Consider the following 21,998-nt stretch of genomic DNA (forward strand, 5'->3'; position numbering starts at 1 on the left):
TGGCACAAAGCAGGCCTGTAGTGGATATTTCCTGAATGAACAAACAAACAAATACGAGTGTCGGAGAGCTTTTTAAGGCAGTACCATACTGTGATTTACAGCTTTCTAGTAGAAGCAAACCAGTAGAAATGGCTAGCTTAGTCACTGGGTCTGCACTTTTTTTTTCTGTTGGAAGAATTAAGAGGAACACCAACTATCTGTCCAATTCAGGAGACTATGCGTTACTTCTTGTCTTTATAAAATTATAAGAAAGGTAATATGCTGGGCCCTGGCCTGTCTTAGAGACTATAGCATCTGCATTTGTGGGACTCCTTTTCAAGGTAGTCATTGAGTATCTCCCTCTGAAACTGTAGCTGTGTGGTAATTTTTCACGTGTGTACAAATCAAATTAACTTTGGGAGATTATTTCATTCAAAACCTTCTTTATACAATTTTTACCAGGAATTTATTTGAGGCTGTTTTTCATGCTGAAAAACGTGACAAACCAATTTGAGTATTCTGTGTGCTATCATGGCCACAGACATTAGGCTAAGCAACAATTTGAAAATCCAGAGAAATGTAAGTAAAAAATGCATTTTACAAATGACCAAAACCAAATTGCGTAGTAAGCTTGCTGGGAGTGTTATGGACAAGATTTTGTAGTAGAAAAAAAAATATTTTTATGTAACTTACGTATCATATTCTATTTCTTTAAAATCTTTTCTGCTCCTTCGATGGGGGGCTGAAGTTTTCCTGCCCACCTGCCCCACCCCACCCCCTAAATCATTATGCCAGAACTAGGTGCAGCACTTAGAGTCCCCCCTCTGATCCCCATAGTAGTACTTTCCCTGGATCTCCTTAGAAAATAAATATTGCTGCTGGCACCTACATTTCTTACGTAAATTATCTTACCAGACTGGGTCTCGACAACCTGATTTTTAAATGTAGTTGAGTGGAGAGAAAGCAAGAATAGAATAGAATTTGAGTTTACAGTTTGCCAGGGATCTTCATAAGAACTTTTATACAGGATTTTATTTAATATTTACAGTCTACTGAGATATTACATTGTGTCCTTTTTATAGCTAAATAAAGTGAGGTCAAAGAGAAATGAAATAGCTGGCCCAAGATCAGTGACCAGACCACATCTGAGCTTCAAGTTTAGGGCCTGCGGACGTCACGGTCACGTGTAACTCGTAAGCAGGCATTTTTGGAGACTTTCCCTCTTCACAGTTCCACGGGCCTTGCCCCACACCCCGTCGAGTCATAATTTCTAGACTGGGGGCTCAGGAGACTGCATTTTTAACATGATCCTTCCATTATTCTCAGTGCACACTAATATTTGACAGCTGCAGCATTACTGCTCTCAAATATGTATCTAGGAGGAGGAGAAAGGAGAAACATTTATTAAAAAGTATCACTATGTGGATGTCTTTTTTTTTTTTTTTTTTCCCTTTGACCTCCAAAGTTGGTTTGCAAATGTTTTGATAGATTTCTGGGATAAGGGCCATCATTAGCCATATGGCATACCTTTGTACAAATTATAAGGAAGCGCTCCCCTGAGATAGATTTAGTGAGAAAACTTCTTCACCTTTGTGTGAATTGGAAAAAAAAAAAAAAAACACAACTCAAAAGGCCCCTCTTCATTGGGGTGAAAGAGCACTATGCCAGGGTGCACGGCTGGGGCAGTGGGGTGCCGGCTGGACTCCCACCTCCACTCACCTGCTCTACTGTGCACACTGGCTGGGAAACTTGTTCAGAAAAGATTTCTGTGTTCTCTGTCTGTGTTTATGTGGGTGTGTGTTTACACACACAGCATCTCTGTTTTGGGATAACTACTGGTGTATGTGATGAGCTAAGTATGAGCAGTGTCTCTTAATTTTCTTAGTTAAGGTATTTGATTTTTCTTCTGCCTTTCTAGTTCCTTGTGTTAAAAATATTGCACATGCACACACACATACAGACCACCACCACATATACACAGACACAGCTATAAGAGTATATCGTAGTTTAATACTTACAGTAGTGCCTTTATCACCTTAGAAGAAAGGTTCACAGCTGAGGAATAAAAATCTAGGCTCATTTCATGCCTATGCTATTCCTTTTCTAAATCTTCAGAGCACAATACCGTAAGCATTCTGGAAAGTAAGGGACCGTATTTGAGCACAGGCTGATGGGCAGAAGGGTGTGGTCTGAGTGATTATATATATATACATATATATACGCAATGTTTTTATATGTATATCTATATAGTTGCTTATTTTAAGCTTATGATTCCTTTCCACTGAAAAACATTACTTAGACCATATTGGTAAAAGATATCTGCACTTGTATTTATATAATTATGTGAATTTTTAAACAGATTTTTTAATGCTTGTAAAACTGATTGCAAACTGTCTTTTAATAATGATATTTATACTAGGAAGTTATTTATAAAAATTCTGACTGTTTAACATAGCATGAGAAACTAACATCTGTCTTAGATATTTTTTCTCTGCTCCCTTTATGTCTAATTCTCATTTGCATGTGCTTAAAAATGGTTAAGCTTGTCCAAGTAAGAATAGCTAATGCATGGAAATAATCTGCATATTTTTCCTAATTTGTACTTCGGTATAATATTTTAGTCTAGTCTTCCAGTGAACCCTAATGTCCATCCATGAACAATGTATCTCTTTCCCTCCTCAAATTGTACAATTTGCATCCAATTGTGCAATTTATACACAGACACAAGTTGCAGAGTATAAACAATTGAAAGATACTTTGAATCGGATCCCAAGCCTTCGCAAACCAGAACAAACAGAGCAGCAGAATGTTACCCAGGTGACACATTCTCCACACAGGGACAGCACAGCGAGGGAGAAGGCAGCTGGAGAGCCGCGGGAGGTAAGAGGCGTGAACTGGTATTCTGTGGTGGGGTCACTTTCCCCATCAAGCTGTCATCAGGTGAACTGCTCGAAATATTGCCGACCCTTCCTTCAGAACAGTGGTTCTCAAATTTTAGCATAGATCAGAGTCCCCGGCAGGGCTGTTAAAACACAAATAGTTGGGCCCCAGCCCAGAATTTCCAGTTCAGTTATTTTGGGATGAGGCCTGCATTTCTAACTGATTCAGCTGGTCTGGGGAGTACACTTTGAGAACTGCTGTAATATTTTCTGGGAAAGACTCTACCAACTTTGTTTATTCATGTGGGTTTATTTTTTTTAAGGAGCTGTTGTGCTGAGTTTTTTATTTATTTATTTTTTTTCTGTTCATGTCCTTTGGGTTGTTAGGGGGCAGAGTGAGAAGATTAAATGATCATAAGGATATTATGTGATAGCCCACTCAAGTATTAGGGTTGATAGTATAGTTCTGGGTCCACAGAGAACAAGCCAAAAATTGTATTTAAGAGGTCTCTATAAAACTGCCAAATGTATGAGTGCTAGTTTCTTAATCCATTTTTTTTTTTTGTATTCCTGTTCTTCATAAAAGTTGAGCCTTGCTTAAAAAATATCTCCTAAGCGAGACATCAAAAGTAGGGTTACCCTTATCCTTAACTCTTACAAAGTTGTTTTAATTACATGCATAATAAATACAGCACATATTACTATCTTTCCCCCTGAAAAAGTTGGTTTTAACAGCAAATGTTCAAGAAGATGTGCCCTGAGTTACCATCTTATGGGAATATTTAAGTTGCTAGGAGCAGACTTCATGGAAATCTTCAGTCATGCAGAGCATTCCTGTATAGACAGGACCCTCTGTGTCTTCTGTGGTTACTCTTAACATAAGAAAACATGACCAGATCTCTGGCCTGGGGATCGGTTCTATTCTTTATCCTAATCTGACTACCAGTTTCCTGGGTTAATCTTGTAATGACTCACACCTTTAGTTTTCTCATCTGTGAGGTGGAGAGAGTAGTTATCTGCTGGAAGCTTTCTCACAGAAGTGCTATGGAGATAAATGGCACACGTTTGAAAGCACTTAGGGCCCTTTAAAGAAATACTTCATGTAAAGCTAGGGGCAGTATTATATCAAACACGCCAGGTACGTGAGGACATTGGTAAGACCTACATCTCCAAAAGTTGTCTTCAGATGTCCGAGAGAGGACTTTCTTCCTCCTTTTGTTTATTTATTTTATTCTTTTTTCAGATTTTTCTTTAAATTCTAGTTAGTTAACATACAGAACATATAGTGCAGTATTGGTTTCAGGAGTAGGATTTAGTGATTCATCACTTACATACAACACTGAGGGCTTATTCTAACAAGTGCCCTCCTCAGTGCCCAGCACTATCTAGCCCATCCCCCATCCACTTCCCTCCATCAGCCCTCCGTTTGTTCTCTATCATCAAGAGTCTCTTATGGCCTGCTTCCTTCTGTCTTTTTTTTCCCCCCTTTCCATATGTTCATCTGTTTTATTTCTTAAATTCCACATTAGTGAAATCATGTGGTATTTGTCTTTGACTTACTTTGCTTAGCGTAATACACTCTAGCTTCATTTACATGATTGCAAGGCAAGATTTCATTCTTTTTGATGGCTGAGTAATATTCCATTACACACACACACACACACACACACACACACACACACACACACACACCACGTCCCCTTTATCCATTCATCAGTTGATGGACATTTGGACCCTTTGCATAGTTTGGATGTTGTTGATAATGCTGCTGTAAACATCGGGGTGCATGTACCCCTTCAAAACTGTATTTTTGTATCCTTTGGGTATACCTAGTAGTGCAATTGTGGGTCATAGGGTAGTTCTATTTTTAATTCTGAGGAACCTCCATGCTGTTTTCCACTGTCCACCAACAGTGTGAGAAGGTTCCCCTTTCTCCACATCCTCACCGACATCTGTTGTTTCCTGTGTTAATTTCAGCCATTCTGACAGGTGTGAAGTGATATCTCCTCATGGTTTTGATTTGCATTTCCCTGATTATGTGAGATGTGGAGCGTCTCTTCGTGTGTCTGTTAGCCATCTGGATGTCTTCTTTGGAAAAGTGTCTATTCTTGTCTTCCCATTCTTCACTGGATTATTTGTTTTTTGGGGTGTTAAGTATGATAAATTCTTTTTTTTTTTAAATTTTAATTTTTTAAATGTTTTTATTTTTGAGAGAAAGAGAGAGAGCACACATGTAAGAGGGGGAGGGGTAAAGAGAAAGGAGGACAGAGGATCCCAAACAGGCTCTGCACTGACAGCAGAGAGCCTGATGTGGGTCTTGAACTCATGAACCATGACATCATGACCCGAGCCAAAGTCAAACACTTAACCTACTGAGCCACCCAGCCACCCCCAGTTTGATAAATTCTGTATAGATTTAGGATACTAACTCCTTATAAGATATCTCATGTGTAAATACCTTATTCCATTCCATAGGCTGCCTTTTAGTTTTGTTGATTATTTCCTTCACTGTGCAGAAGTATTTATTTATACAGTCCAGTTTCTCAGTTATAGTTCTGCCAATTTAAGAAGATGGCTTCACATTTATTTCAGTTTGGAAGAACAATCTGACCAGAGTAGTCATTTTTTCTGATAAAGAAGGTGGGAAGGGGGAAAGGAGTGATTCGTTTTCTTACGATATTTTATCATTTCTTTTTTGACCCTCCTTTCTAAGTAATGAAGATCAAATGGAAATCTCTGAAACTTTCAATCTGGGAAAATCAACCAATTTTTGAAGAGGAATTTTCTGTAAAAAAAAACAAAAACAACACAAAACATATCTTTTTTGTTGTTGTTCAGAGTTTTCTATATTAACACTACAAAATATTTTCAAAATTATTTCCTTGGATTTATGAAGAGATGCTACTTTAATATGTTAAAAATATTTTATTGTATGGTTTAATGGGTACTATTTTTAGTTAACATGGATGTCTATTAGTAATGGCATTCTTTTTTTTTATTAGTTAATAAAAATAAACCCAACTCATCCTCAATATCATCTTATCCTTCTCTTTTCTTAAATTAAAAAAAAAAAATAATGTTTATTCTTAAGAGAGAAAGAGACAGAGCACTAGTGGGGGAGGGAGGGGGGGCGAGTGGCAAAGAGAGAGGGAGACACAGACTCTGAAGGAGGCTCCAGGCCACAAGCTGTCAGCATAGACCCGATGCAGGGCTCAAACTCACAGATCTCAAGATCATGACCTGAGCTAAAGTTGGATACTTAACTGACTGAGCCACCCAGAAGCCCCTGTCCTTCTCTTTTCAAATCATTATTATTTTTTTTTAAGATTTAAGTAATCTCTACACCCCACATAGGGCTTGAACTCATGACCCTGAGATCAAAAGTTGCATGCTCTTCGTACTGAGCCACTGAGGCACCCCACTTTTCAAGTATTATTGAAAACAAAGTTTACATTGAAGAAAATCATGTAAGCACTGCATCACTTGAAGTCTGAGAGGTTTTTTTTTTTTTTTCCTTGTTCTAAAGGAAAACAGGAGTTAGATTGCTTTTGAGGGAAGTTAGATTGCAATGTGGTCATGTATAGGCTTTACTCTTAGGTTACTATTTGTATGCTTCCTACGATGAAATTTTACTGATGTTATCTCTATTTTATAGGTGAGATGACACAGTGAGAAGAGTTAAGTGACTCCATTGCAGCCATACTTTTCAGTCAGGACTGTGTATTTCTAGATTCCCAAGATTTTGCTTATGTTGTAACCCCATAGACATGGTAATAAACAGGTTGTCTCACTGCTTTCAAAGTAGAAGAGGGTCATTTCCAGTGATGTGCTTGGCCTAGGTGTCTCGGAATAATGATGTGTGGCAGACACATGAAGCTGTTCCTAGAAGAACAGAAGAAACAAAACTTTACCCTCCCACCCAGAAAGAGGCAGAATTTCAGGCTCCAGCAGAGCTGAACCAGCAGGACACAGAACCCAGAGAGCCGGAGGAGCGTCAGGTGGAAGAGGAGCACAGGAAGGCCCTGGAAGAGGAGGCCATGGAACAGGTCGGGCAGGCAGAACATCTGGAGGAGGAACACGACCCATCGCCAGAGGAACAGGATCGGGAATGGAAGGAACAGCGTGACCCGAGGGAAGAAGCCAACCTTCTGGGAGGGCACGCTCACGCCGAGGTACGAGGTCCTTCACCTCCACTGGGATTCTGTTTCGTCAGCCAGGATAGGGAGCATGGCTTTGTTTTTAAACATTGAAAAAGCCTCCCCATATACAACAATCTCTAAAATAAAATTCGAGCGATTTCACTAAATGTTACATGCACGTATGTTTTTTAGATGCACATGTTTAAATTTTTTCGTGTAATGTTAATAGCATAGCTGCTCCCATCCCTCAGAAAGCTGACCCGAAGGAAACAGAAAGCTGTTGGTGTATTTTCTTTGTCAGTAGTGCGTAACAAGGCAGCCTCATGCTCACTCAGGTCCCTTGAGCGAAGGAGGATAGATAAGCGCCTGATGGGGCACCTCCGGGGAACGTGTTCAAGTTCCAAGGGCAACTTGAGGCCCAGAAAGGTCTCATTTTCTATGATCAAAAGTCTCCTTCTCCCTGTTCATTTACTATCAAATGGTAGGTTGGCTTCTGCACATTCATCTTCAAGGTGGTTATTAAGTTGTCAAAAGGCTGATCTTATCACTTAAGGATGCCCACTGGGTGAGTATGTTTAACCAATCTCTGCTCAGTCTCCCCCTACCGGAGCACTCCCCTCTCACATAAATAAGGCTTTTTATCTTTGAAAAATCCATTATTATTAGAAAACCGAATTTAAAAGAACTTGAAGCAACACTGAGTGCAGAGAGCTTTCTTTCTTCCTCTGTCTCTAAGCTGATCCTTAACACTGGGCTGCCTGCCTTTACATACATGCCAGTCACTTTGTATTTATGCCTCTGAGGTTTCGTTCGGCTTCGAGCTTTCTAAGACTACAAGCTGCCTGAGGCTTTAGGCTGAGTAGATGTAACAGCCTCTGTTGTTGGACTCCTTGTTGCAAACTTAGCATGGAGAAGCTTCTCCCAGTCTTGTGTCCCTCATACGGCCTTTTTCAAAAGTAATTTCCCTTTGAGTTTAATTCCCCTTAACCCTGCACCTTCTTTTCTTTGGTGAATATTGGGTGTGCTTGTGTTGGTTGGGAGAGGGGGTGATGATGGAGGAGTGAGTTGTGGGTAGCTCAGTGGGAAGCAGAGTTTAAGAATTCCTGGATCAGTTTTTCCTTTCATCAGAAGGTACTGCCTTCTCACCCATTCTCTTTTTCCTTGAAGGAATTTGTTCTCTGCCCCTCTGCCCTTACCTGAAATTTGGCTTTTTTGGCTGTGGTCAGCCTGAGATTGGTTCCGCATTCCTAGAATTAATTGGCATCGCTGGATCTTACACTCTTACAGCTTCAGCTCACAAATTGCTACAATTAATGTGAGGTTACTACGTGCCCACTTAGAGCAGCACCTTTTGAACATCCGTTCAGTTAGGGTTCAGAAGGGATTTGCCCTTCTGTTTTGCCCTCTCCCGTGTGAGAGGGAGCACGTTGAAAATCTGCCAAAATGCCAGCAAATCGGGAAGATGGGTTGCTAAAAGAAGCCAGGGCTGACTCAGAGAGTTGGGAAAGAGGGGTTCTGGCTCAGGGTGACCTTGGACCTGAGGTGCAATCCCAGTTCACCTGACAGATGGGTGGGTGTTAATTAAGTAAACCAGGCCTGCCGCCAGAGTGTGTCAGGGGAAACCAAGGAAGGGGTGACCCGAGGTGCGGCCTGTCGCCGCTCAGCAGCGCCACCTTTCCCCCCAGGTGTATCCCTCCGCCGGGCCGGCCACCAAATTGCGATCGCCCTACGAGGAGCAGCTGGAGCAGCAGCGGCTGGCAGCGAGGCGGGCTGAGGAGGCGCAGAGGCTGAGAGAGCAGCAGGACGCCCTGCACCAGCAGCGGCTGCAGGGACACTTGCTGAGGCAGCGGCAGCAGCTCCTCGCCAGAGAGGTGGCCCGGCAGAGGCAGGCCGGCCCCGAGGAGGGGCGGCCGCAGCCCCCGGAGCAGCTACGGTAGCCTTCTCCCGATGGTGCATGCAGCTCTCCTCTCGTTCTTCTGAGCAGGGCACACAGCTCGGGGTGCCTGTTCCCCGTGAGCTTGGGGGTGGGGTGGGCGGGGGGGGGGCTCCTGTAGCCGGAGCGGAACAACGACTGGAGAACTGAATTTCCAAATATTTCATTCTAAAACAATCAACCTTTTCTTTTTCCTAATTAAAAACGTTAGATCTTCAAGCTTACTTTATTTAAAAAAATTTTTTTTAATGCTTATTTATTTTTGAGACAGAGAGAGACATAGCATGAACCGGGGAGGGTCAGAGAGAGAGGAGACCCAGAATCCAAAACAGGCTCCAGGCTCCAGCTGTCGGCACAGAGCCCACGTGGGGCTCGAACTCACAGACCGTGAGATCCTGACCTGAGCCGAAGTCGGATGTTGAACCGACTGAGCCACCCAGGCACCCCTCCAAGCTTACTTTAGAGAGAGAGGACCTAGCAGGTTCTGTGCTAACTTTATTTTACTTTACCAGGTGAAAGGTGTTTTATGTTTTTTAAGGTATGCTTTGAAATTGTAGCTGGAATCTTTATTAAACCCAATAGCATAAGTTTAAAAAGAAAAAAGAACCTCTTGATGACTTTTTAAAAACCGTTGAAAAATTCGTTTATTACTACTTTTAAATGTAAATGACTTCTGTGAAATTGTGCCACCGAATTTGTCACTGAATTGTTAACATTTGTGTCTCTTGCAGGCAGCAAGGTCATTATGACACTGTGGATCATGATATTGTTCAGGGAGCAGAGGACCAGGGCGTCCAAGAAGAGGAAGGAGGTGGTGAGACTTCTCAGATTGTCAATACGTTAATGAGATTACTTGGTCACGTGGAACATCGACTCAGAGTTGCGTGCACATCTGAGTACATACAAGGGAGACTTGTGTACCACATGCCTTTTGTCGCTGCTGCTGTTATGTCGCTGGTAATCCTTCCAAACAGTACACATTGGTGGCCACACCTGCCCAAGATCATCTGTTTCCTTCCTAATATTTTTTTCCTACAGTTTAAGCTTTTTGTGTACTGAATTGTTCTTTATGACACATTGTCATAGGACTGTTATACTCCGGGAAATGGCTACCTTTTCTCCTTATCTTGGAAACCTTTGGATCATTGCCTTGAAAGTTTTTCAGATTAAGGCACTAGTAGCTTTCACTCGTGGCAGGCGTCTCGTATGCAATTTATCAAATATCCCTTCCTGTATAATAGAGCTAGAAAGTAACAGTTTCTCTGGCGACTCTAACACTCAGATATGTATCCTCTTTAAAAGAGGCTAAAAGAAGGTGATTACCCAAACTCCCTCTATAGCCTGTTCTGATATTTTATAGCCTCATAGTCAAGAAATTGTTTTCCTTATGTCCCCCTGTGTAGCACTTTCAGCTTTTTTGTTCCATTATCAGTAAGACTAGGGAACAGTTTGTTCTCTTATTTATTTAATGAATCCCTTGGTGCACTTGAAACCTGATGGTAAGTTACCTTGCATCTCTATTTTTTATAAGCTAAATACTCTCCATATACTTAACCTTTCCTCTTATATCTTACTTAAAAAGTTGTTTGTTCTTCTCTTTGTATGCTCTTACCTAAATTTCCTTTATGGAATTTTATTTTTCTGAAAGCAGCAAATATCTGTGTGAGTTGAACTGTGAGATGTATCCTCGTGGTGGCATCCCTCATCACTGCCGTGTGATGAGGTGTTCTTTTTTCCATTTCCTGAGACGTTACCAGTTCTTCTTTTGGTACCTTGCTATTTCCTTTGATGTTACCAAAAATTAGCTGACAATTTTATCAGTGTCCAGTTGACTGGGCATGCTTTTGTTGAGAAAGTTTTATTATTGTTTTTCATATAGCAAGGGGGAGAATGAAGCTCTTATAAACATTTGCTTTAGAAGATTAGCATGTGTCACTCACCCATGCTATCTCCTTAGACACATGGTCTAGAAAAAGGACCTAGTTTTATTCAGAAGAGCTGAGGTGTATGCCTTCTGTTGAATTAACCTCTTTCTCTTTGGAGGAGAGATTGGGTGAAATAGTCTGTAGGAAAGCCCACTGGTGGCTTTTCTTTGAGTGAAAGGGTAGAGTCCTGTCTGGTTCATCTGTACTGATATTAGTTCCTTTGATTTGCTAGCCTATGACAGAGATAACCAGCACCAAGATGAGGCAGAAGATGACCCAGAGAATGGACATGAGCCTCAAGATCAGGGTCCCCACGAAGCTGATCCAGACTCCGAGGCAGATGTAAGTGTCCTCTCTTTCGGTCATGACTCTTGGAAACTCACAACGCGGAAAGGAAACTTGAAGGTTTACCTGACACCACGCCTTTGGCTCCAGATATATCTGTTATTTCATCAGTGCAGAAGGAAGGTGGCTTGTGTAATTATATAAGCAATGTTGTTAACTGTAAACTGAGGGTGTGTTGGGGGAGACTGGCTCAGAAGCTGCTCTAGAAAAACATAGGAGTTTCCCTCTGACAACTTCTAGATCAGGAAAAGCAATGCTGAGAACCACTGAAATATGCAGTCATTCTGAAAAATGAAAAAAAAAAAAAAGTGTGGGAGTTAGAGAAGCAGAGAAAATAAATGAGCCATTCTGGAGCATGTTGAATAGTTTGCTAGGGTGTTATGTAGGTCGTGTGACTCTGTCATCTCCCGGCAGTAAGCAACCATTTTAATCAGTACATGAAGTAAGGATGTGGGGCTTGAGAAATGGGAAAAAAAAAAAAATGCTCAGGTACCATAATGCTGTAGAAAATTTAGAATATGAATCAGTAGAGACCTGATAACCAAGAATGTCCTTTGTGTTTACCAAGAAAGGACCTAGACTCCCAGTTCACCTGTGTAGCCGGGGGGCCTGAGGCGAGCAAGCATCAAGTGAGTGCGTTCTCGCGCTTGTGTGTAGATGAATTTTACAACTTACTTTAGCTCTCCTGTCATCTTTTGCTAGTAAAACCACCGCTATGTTTATCTAGTCTATGCTACCATATGGGTCTTGTTTATATTGAAAGGAAGATCCATATATCTTTCCTTGATACTCATTGAGAAAGTCTCCCTGATGATAGCTGCTTAAAACACCCTGGATGGAAACAGCTTTAAAATTCTTTTTAATTTCTTTTTAATTTTTTTACTTTTTTTTTTTTTTTTTTTTTTTTTTATGTGTGGAAATGGCTTTTGTACTTAACTTGAGCGGAGCTGTAACAAAGCACTTTTGCCTGTGGCTCCTGCGTTAGCACTTGTGCAAGTGTGCTCAGGAAAGGGTGGGAGCTCTGGAGAGTAGGGGAGTAGAGCTGGTGACTGTGGAGGGACAAGGGAGTATCTTCCGAGAGCAGCAAGAAAGGGAATGTGCCTGAGCCGATGTAGGGCCGGTGAGAGGGTGCCTGTCCCAGTCTCCGCCCTCTGGGAGGTGCTGCGTGCTTTGAGGGTGATCATCTAACCCTCGCTCTCCAGTCAGCACTCCACTTGGTCTGGAGGACACTGCTCTCTTCCTCCCATTCCTTCTTTTAATTAGAAATCGTTAGCCAGCTTGTCTCTCTTTGTCTCATCTAATTTTTTTTTAATTAAAGAAATTTTTTCCAGTTTTATTGAGGTGTGTTTGATCATCTGTTTATTTGTTTTTTTTTAATTTTTTTTTAACGTTTATTTATTTTTGAGACCGAGAGAGACAGAGCATGAACAGGGGAGGGTCAGAGAGAGAGAGGGAGACACAGGATCCGAAACAGGCTCCAGGCTCTGAGCTGTCAGCACAGAGCCCGACGCAGGGCTTGAACTCACGAACCGCGAGATCACGACCTGAGCCAAAGTCGGACGCTTAACCGACTGAGCCACCCAGGCGCCCCTATCATCTGTTTATTTGAAGGTAACAACTGTGCCTGTTACACTTCACCTATTACTTGCGTCGTGTTGGACCCTGTGTGTACATTTCTGTGGGCTTTTGCAAAAGCCCTTTGGTACTTTGTTTTTGAAGAGAATGTATTATATTTTTCCTGTGTTTCCACACGTATTATTGATAATGCCCAGAAAGAAATCTATATATAGAGATTGTGGAGTAATTGGCGTCTGGAGTAAAGGTGATGATTTGTCACTCTCTATTCCCAAGAAAAGTGTCATCTGCTCTTAAATGAAGCATGTAGCCGGGGATGTGCAAGTAATAAGTCAACTGAGACCGGTGAGCTCTTGACTATGTTCAAGGCTCCAAAGTGAATTGAAGTGGAATCTTGTTGCCTGTAGAACACTGATACAGATCAAATCTTGCTCTGAGGCCTCAACTCTGGGAGGCATTTGCTGCTCAGCTAAGTGTCCTGTTGGTGACCCTGGAGTGATCGGGAAGCTCCTGCAAGCACATCCCTGCCCAGCTCAGGCTTTAAAATCTGAATCTTTATGAGGACATGTATTATTGTGAAAGGTGCTTTGGGAGTTTAAGTGGAAAATGGAGATAATTCTCAAGTCGATCACGTGAAGGGCATTTGTTGAACACCATAACTGAGAGCTGCTAGAGGGAGGGTTGGGGGAGAGATTTTTAAAGATCTGTTGCCAAAGACTGGGTTTGCTCAGTTCTTTTTCTCTTGTCCTTTGCCAGTGCAACATTTCTCTTTCGTGGTAGTGATCGTTCTATAGAAATTGGTTCCATGCTAGATACCGACTGTTTACTTTTGGATTAGCCTCTTCAAGCACACCCTTTCTTGAGTCCTTTCTGAGACTTCTCGCTCTTCAATGGCTGCTCACCCCCTTACTGTGTAAAAAATTGCTCGCAGAGGAAAGCTTGTCTGTATGAAAACCAGCATACTCAGGAAAGATGTTCCTCCTTGCCTATCTAAATCCCCCATTTTAGTTATTTCTTTTACATGTTCTGTTAGCGTTGATGAACTATTTTTCTGGTCTGTTTAGTTCCACTCCCATTTCTTGTGCTAGAGTTTGGAGGACTGTCTTGGAATCGCTTGCCGAAAACAAGTGCTGTCTGTACTTCACTCTGATCCATCAGCCGCTGACAAATAAAGCAGGAGTTTTGTCTTTTGACAGTGGGATGTGTACTTGTGAGTCTTGGCAAGGATAGAGTCGAACAGTCTGGTGAAGGGCGATTTCATTTTCTGCCAGTGTGTGGCCTTTCCAATGAAATTAAATTTGATCCTGGATTTTGAGGTAGTGGTTGCTTTTTATTAAAATTTTGCAGAGGGCGGCTGTAGAGGATATAAACCCAGCAGATGACCCCAATAATCAAGGCGAAGATGAATTTGAGGAAGCCGAGCAAGTGAGAGAGGAAAATTTGCCAGATGAAAATGAGGAGCCAAAACAAAGTAATCCAAAGCAAGAGACTGCAGAAATGGAAGAACATTTGGTGGTAAGCAGACGCTACTTTAGAGGGTGGTTTTAACCCGGGCATCTTAATAACTGCCTGATTAATGCAGAAGGTTAGTCCTAAGGCACACTGACAGAAGGTTTGCCTCTTCGGTTGGTTTGTAGGCCGCGATGTGAAATGATATGGCCACACTCAGAGAGAGAGAGAGCGAGAGAAACACACATCCTAGGTTTTGTGTTGGGAAGGATTATTCATCATTTCCTGGCCACCGATGCGTTGAAAGTACATGTGTTATGGCAGCAAGCTTGCTCTTTGTCCCAGAGAACTGTAAAATGCATCTCCCGCCTTCAGTAACCCAAGCCTCCCCTTTTGTTTCAACAGATGGCAGGAAACCCAGACCAGCAGGAAGATAATGTTGATGAGCAGTACCAGGAAGAGGGAGAAGAAGAGGTAGGGAGGTGGGATGCAGGAAACTGGTCAAACTGCTTGGTGCGTCACACTAACCTTAAGGGGCAGCATGGGCTTTGACGTGCCTTCCATAGACACATTCAGAAAGACATAGTCGGGATGGGAAAGGGTGGTTCAAGAGGAAATGGACTGTGGAAAAAGGTGACATGTGGTTAGAAGGTAATAAAAAACAGGGTAATAGAATCCTTCTTTCTGGGTGTCGCTAGAAATTTTGAACTAAAAGAAGTCATCCAGCCCTCCCGGAATGGTGGACTTAGGGCTATGTGATATTTGTAAGAATATTTTCTCTCGTTTCTTCCCCTCATAACAGAGGGAAGAACAAAGCTTTGCATGTCAGGTCTGGGGGTCGGGATGAACCCTGTAACTTGCTCTGTAGATGTTGCCACAGTGCTGCCTCACGGGTGCCTCAAGTGTCCACTGGAATACACTTAACACCCTCCAAAAACATTTTTAGGGTCTCTACTTTTTGCCTTTTCTCTCCTAAGAATTTAGTGTGATAATGAGATTCAATGATAAAGAAAAGGAAAAATACATGAGGAGGTCAGTTGAATAAAATGCATTTAGGTGGAATTTCGTAAATTTCATTTTAGTTTCCTTGTTATTGTAAACTTCTAACAGATTATCGCTAACTAGCTTTGCAGAGCAGCCCTGTCCTGGCGGCACATCATGTAAGTGCTGGGTGAGTGCCATTGCTCGTAGCTGGTTAGTCTCTGCTCCCCACCGAAAGGACCACTGAAGCCCCGAGCCTGGGGAAATGATACGAAGGAGGCCAAGGCCCCGTGTTTGGTCTCTCTCTGGCCCAGGAAATGGTCCGCTAAATCAAAGCTCTGGTGCAGAGGTGTTCCTCAGCCAGGTTTCTTGCCCATGTGGGCTTTAGCCCTAACGGGAACTGCGTGAATGGATGGACAGATGGTAGCCTGAACTGACACCCCCACCACTGGGGATCCCTGCTCAGAATACGTGAGCTACCCTTTTTGCCGGTGCAGTTCCCTCGACGAGCCCTGCTTTCTCATTGTTGTTGCATTTGTTGTCCACTTCTCAGAGCTCATGTGAAAGGGTGCGCTTATACCAGGAAAACAGAAAGGGATGTTGCTCTTTACAGACACTGGCCACATACATCTCTAGTCACATGTACATTCACTGGCTTGATCTTTTTATCCTTTCTCTTTTCTCATCCTGCCGTTCATCCTGGTCGAGATCCTGAGCTCTGTTATCACAAGAGAACATTAGAAGAACTAGCAGCCTTGAATATTAAGATATTTGGCAAGAAAAAGATACTCATCTGGACTTCTCTTGTAACAGGATGTCTGAATGAATATTACTCTGTCTCATTATGTCAGATGCCAGGAATCTTTGAGGGATTAAAGGAGAAGAGATTCACCTTGGCTTCTTTTTAAAAATGCAGAAGGGTAAACATAAAATTTTAATCAGTATTTACTGATTATTTTTCACCTCTATATTATGTCAGTCAAGGTGGAGAGAGCAGTCCTGTGATCCAAGACGGATCAAGAATAGGAAAAAGAGAAAGAGACAGGAGGGGAAGAGAGCGGTGGCGGGCAGAGGTGAGGGCTGCAGGCGGGCTGAACTGACCAGAGCTCTGTTCTGTCCCTGCAGCGGGCCCCCAGTCCTGCTTCTCTTTCTCTGGTTCCCTGCTCTGAAGTCCTGTCTGGTGCCTCTGCCCCATGTTCTGACCCTGTCTTGTGTAGGTTGCATAGCCTCCCGTGTGGGACTGCTCTCAGCGTGCCTTTCTCTCTCTCCGGGTGACTTCCGTCTCTGCCCCCCGGCGTCCCTTGCACAGGCTGTGTTGCATTCCTTGGGCAGTTCCTGAGATGGTTAGTTATGGGACCTTTCCACCTTCTTCCACTGTTCCAGTCCTTCCCTTGAGGAGGGAGAAGACTGGTCCCCAAATACAATTTAAGGACTAGTAATAGAGACGAAGTTCTCAGCAGACTGCAGCAAAATGAGAAAAAGAGGTCTACAATATGTGAGAACACATAGCGTGTTGTTTATAGGTGCTGTGTGTGAGACATCTGTGGAATGGTCTGGAAACCATGCGGGGCCCTGTAATGTGCATTGTTCTTATCTGCACCGAGCCCCAGGGTCGTCCAGCTGTCCCCACTGACCACAGGGATGTATGGCTCATTGCTGCCCTCGGTTCTTCTCCCTTCTATCCCAGGTCACCTGACTTCTGTCAGAGCTGTCCCTGCTCAGAGCTGCAGCCCATCAGACTTGTGACTTGAGGGGCATCTGGGTGACTCAGTTGGCTAAGCGTCCAACTCTTAATTTTGGGTCTGGTCATGATCTCATGGTTCATGAGACGGAGCCTGGCGTCAGGCTCTGTGGTGACAGAGCAGAGCCTGCTTGAGATTCTCTCCCTCTCTTTCTCTCACCTCCCCCGCCAAATAAATAAATTTAAAAAAAAAAAAGACTTGTGACTTGAGCTCAGAGAGTAGGACCCAAAATAAGTGTGCTTTTTGGAAATTTGCATTATCCCTGCCTTCTTTTATCTTAGTGTAATAGCATTATCCTTCTAAGGCATAAAAATGATGGTTATGAACAAGTGTTCATGGCTTATTGTTTGGGACATTCATGTGGGGATCCCATCCTTGTGTCACTTACTGTCCAGACTTTTTTATCTACTTATGAGCAAATGAGACAAATTATGGCATTGCCAAAAAGTGCTGTGTGTGCCTAAAAATTATTTAAATGTTCAGAAAAACCCCAGAAGTTAAATGACTGAAAAATCTGAGTGCTCATTTTCTCCAGTGTAACTGAAAACAGATTGATCTGAACACTCGTGGGAGAGCAAGCACAGGGATATTTGGTCAGCTTTAGTGGCACTGCCAGCCTGTGAGTCGCCTTGTGCAGGTGGCACAGCCTCCCCTGCTAAACATCACCCAGCAAACGGTGGTGTCCGTCAATGTGGCTGATGTTGCTGAAGCCTCTCCTGTGTCACATGCCATCCGCCTCTTTGCATCCTAACCTATTGGACTGCGTCAGGCTCGGCCTTCCGGCTCCTGTCTCATCCCGTGACATCTTTGATGTGTGAAGCCAAAGCCCATCTTAGACCCAGTAGATCTGTCTTATTTTGGCTATTAAACTTTGCTGCATCACATAGGGACTGTTTCTAAAAGTGGCTAAAACGTTAGATTTCAGTGAGTAAAAATGAGTAAAGAGGAGCAGCGTTGGGAAGTTTTTGACAAAATGTTCACATCAGCTTCAGCAGGTTACTGAAGAGGGTTGAACGTGGAAGACGTGATTGGTGTGTCTCCATATAAAGAAGAAACATCAGTCTAAACATGTATGAAAATTAGAAACTTCCGCATCATTTGTTCCTTTTCAGTAATGCCTTTTAAGATGAGTTTGAATTGGTTTTGTTCCCAATACAAAGAATATACTACCAGAATAATAGTGTATACATATATATATTTGAAAATTATAAAATTTTTATTTGTGGGTTCCCTAAATTAATTTACCTCATGTTTGGCAACTGATAAATAACCCGAATTTTCTACAATAGGTCTCCAGAGAAGAAAGACCGCATGCAAGCGTGTTTCTCTCTCTGGCCAGAGACATTCTTAACCCAGCACTCCCCGTCATTCAAACTAGTGGCTCTGAGTCTTTGCTGTGACTAAGACTCACCTTGGAGAGTGTGTGAAAAGTACAAATTCCTGGATTGGACTTCACCCTTGGAGGTTTTGATCTTACCTGTGCTGGAGCCTAGTAATCAGAGTTCCAGGAACACGCTGTTTGGAGAAGCATGCCTAGGACAGGTGGCCACGGGCGGACTTGGGGAAGTCTGAACCTCCTGAACCTTCTGTGTAAAGTGACATGTATCTGTGTCTCTTTGCATACATTTGCATTTCTTCTCGAAGTTGTAAAAGGGTTCATGACTCCCCCCGACACACAAACACACAGAAAATTTTTAAATCACTGATTTTCATCAAGCCCTTTTATTTTACAGATGAGAAATTTGAGCTTCAGAGAGGTCAGCTAAGTTTTTGAAGGTCACACAGCTTGTTATTGTTGGACCCGTGATTAGACCGCAGCCAGGTCTGATTTTAGAGGCTACTGTAATTAAGGCTGTAGCAAGTATGGTAACTAAACAGTGGATAGGGACGAGTTCTTCTTTATAGAAGTTAGTGAATGCAGACGGAATGGTGGAATTAGAGAGTTGCCATTTTTGTAACCTCTAATTAAACGGTGACTTAAGAGCAAGTCATCAATGGGTGATCTTGCTACATGAGTGGAGGTCAGGGAGTTGTATCATGGAGGGGTCAGGCTTCTGAGCTCCTTGACCAACTTGAGCCTCATTAAAAGTACCAGGGACACGTTTTATATGCCTCCTGATGCGGTGAAGATATAAAATATGCAGTATTACCTTTCAAAAACTCTTGCTTTGTAAATCGAATCCATTTAAGTCTTAAACTTCCTTTTATAAGAAAAGTGGGGGCCAAAGGAAATAAGTGATACCTTAAAGAAGCAAACAAATGCAGCATGTGGGTCATTCTACAGGAAAATGAGTTAATAGCATTAAGGAAAAAAGGGGAGCAGAAAGGATGTTAGGTATGGCCTTTGTTTGGATTATTAGACCAAACCCACTGTAAATAGACGTTTTGAAGATAATCAGGAAAATGTTAAGCATGAAGTAGACATTAGATGATACTGTGGGATTACTTATCAGATGTGATAATGGCTCTATGGTTATGTAAGAAAAATCCACTGTTTTTAGAGATAACATACTGAGATGGATAGGGGCGAAATTACGGTGATGTAAAATGTGATAAAATTATGATGAATAATGATGTCTAGAAATTTTAAGAACCCTTCATCAACAAAAATAAAGAACAGCGATAGGTGGTGCAAGGGCAGCAACGTTGAGATAACTTTTGGACCTTGGTGATGGCGGTAAGGAGTTCTTTGAATTATGTTTTATTTGTGTGTGCTTGCGAATTTTCATAGTAAAAACAAGTGACCTTATTTTTATGCAGCCAGCACTTTGGAGCCAGTTTTAATGAAGGTTTTAATCCAGGTCTGTCTGACTCCGGAGCCTATGTTAGGGTTTTGCAAACTACAGGCCTCAGTCTGTTTCGTAAGTCAAGTCTTACTGGAACACGTCCATTCCTTTTTGTTCGCGTACTGTGCAAGGCTGCTTCGGCACCACAGGGGTGGAGTTGAGGAGCCGTTCCAGAGACTTTACGGCCGAGAAAGCCTGAATATGTACTGTATCTGGCCCTTTACAAAAAAAAAGTTTGTCGACCTTGATTTATATGTTCTTTCCACCATGTTGCAGTTTCAAGGCAGTTCCTTCTCAATCCCAGCTAAACCAAATTTAGTGTTCACTAGTATGTTTTCCTTGATAATGCTCTAAAAGACGTGTCTTTGTTTCCTGAAATTGATCAGAACACTTTGGCAATTTAATGATGTTTCAATGAGTGAGACCGTAGCATATGTAGTGTCAAATAAGTGGTTCGGTGTTTTCATCCCAGCACCCTGGGGAATGTCGTTACGAGACTCTGCGACTAAGGGCAGAGGAGATGTCATGGGCCACTGATAGAGCTTGCAGGTGAAACTAGGGTGTTTTCTCTTTAGCTCGCGCCACCGGAACGTGTGAATACAAAAACCCTGCTCTATGCCTCTGTGTCCAGAATGTACCTATTTGGTGCCATCGTACTTTAGGGCCTGTGAGTCCGGCCGATGTTGGGCTGATTAGAAGAGATTCACGAAAGCTGGGCTCTGTCTCAGGCATCTTTGAAGGGTCATGTTTGTAGGCTCTTAAGCCAGGTTCCCTTCAAAGCTTGTGGGGTGGGTTGTGACTCATTCCTGTCATACCTCAGATGGACACTTAAGAGGCAGCCCTTAATTTGTTCCTCTTTAATTTAACGCCTGCATACTTGCCCTCCTTTGCGCATTTGTGGGATTTTTAACTCCCCCGGCCCCCAAAACCTGGTAATTCTGTGTGTGATTCCGGAGGACTTAACTCTTATACCACGGTCTTAGGACAAGGCAGGTTTGCTTTTCGTCCCAGTACATGATACTTAACTGATGGTCAGCAATTTTTTGAGACTCAGCTGACTTAAATCTTTTGGCATACATAAGGTTGTCAAAATACTTAAGTTAGAAAATGTTTTACCTTGCATTTTTTGTGCAATGTAATCATTAAATGGAGATTATTTAGCAAAGATGTTTGGATACTTTCTTTGATTTGCATTTTGAAAAAAATAATTGGGATCAATGACACATACTGGGAATAGTGCACATGACAGAAAACTACTTAAAACAGACATGTGATGTTAGAACGTCGAAGAGATGTAGGGATTTGAGGCAGTTTAGTAACTATTTCATGAAGAAATGGAAATGATTGTGTTCTGAGCTCTAGATATTTTAGCCAGAGAACTTTTTCTTAATTAAGAATTGTACATACACATTTTCTCTGTTTTCTACTACATTGTATACAGGTAATGGTGTCTCTTCTCTGGGCCTTTACAGAGCAGGCATTTGCTGCTTTGATTCTCTTATTCATTGACTCATTCACTCACCAGTATTTATTAAGCAATTGCTGTGTGCCAGGTATACATCTTGGTATTGAAGACAGTTGAGTAAGACATGGTGTCTGTCTTCGTAGAGGTTACATTCTGTCAGAGCCTTCAGACTTCTGCAGTTCTCCCATTTGGAAAAGGGGAACTTTTAATTTCATAAGCTGAATTTCTTCAAGTGTTAATCTTGGAGGTTTAATGCTTATTCAGAGAAACTGGAAATTCACACACAAAAGTCCTAGGCTCTGAATCAATCGCGTTGATTTCTTTGTAGGACGTGTGTTGTACATCTCTTCATAGCTAATAGACAAGTCAAGTTTTTGGTTTCTGTCCCTTTTCAAATTCATCTTTAGCTTGATTTTGTTTCTACTACTTTAAATGAACTTTCTGGAAATCAAACTATTGAAATTATAAAAAGTGTCACCTAGTGTCTCTGGTTTCTCTCAGGTTCAGGAAGATTTGACTGAAGAGAAAAAGAGGGAATTAGAGCATAACGCTGAAGAGACCTATGGTGAAAACGATGAAAACGTAAGTGTGGGACATATATTTCGGCCGCGTGCATGTGCGCGTATGTAGGAGATGTGAATGGCTGCTTGTGTAGATACCACTGTGTACGTCTGAAAGTCTGTGATGGTATGAGGATTAGGGAAGACCGCACTGTTGCCTGTTGGACCATTTTTATTCAGTCTTTTCTCTAAAAGTGAATAACTTCATGCCTTTTTTTTTTTTTTGAAGAGGGAATTATT

The 21,998-nt window shown here is 42.2% G+C and overlaps 1 protein-coding gene across 4 annotated transcripts in view; it reads left to right on the forward strand.

The window, feature by feature from the left end:
* GOLIM4 (golgi integral membrane protein 4) overlaps positions 1-21,998 on the forward strand; it is a 78,785-nt gene that overhangs the window by 55,021 nt on the left and 1,766 nt on the right. For 2 of the 4 annotated variants that reach the window (XM_042955189.1, XM_042955191.1), the window contains 8 exons: positions 2,701-2,859; positions 6,698-7,030; positions 8,683-8,930; positions 9,662-9,744; positions 11,088-11,197; positions 14,123-14,290; positions 14,630-14,698; positions 21,700-21,780. In XM_042955189.1, coding sequence (XP_042811123.1) covers positions 2,701-2,859; positions 6,698-7,030; positions 8,683-8,930; positions 9,662-9,744; positions 11,088-11,197; positions 14,123-14,290; positions 14,630-14,698; positions 21,700-21,780 — 1,251 coding nt within the window. The remainder of the gene's footprint in view (positions 1-2,700; positions 2,860-6,697; positions 7,031-8,682; positions 8,931-9,661; positions 9,745-11,087; positions 11,198-14,122; positions 14,291-14,629; positions 14,699-21,699; positions 21,781-21,998) is intronic. The other 2 variants (XM_042955190.1, XM_042955192.1) reach the window with 1 other exon arrangement.

This window comes from Panthera leo, chromosome C2 (genome assembly GCF_018350215.1).
Source record: "Panthera leo isolate Ple1 chromosome C2, P.leo_Ple1_pat1.1, whole genome shotgun sequence".
Lineage (NCBI taxonomy): Eukaryota > Metazoa > Chordata > Mammalia > Carnivora > Felidae > Panthera > Panthera leo.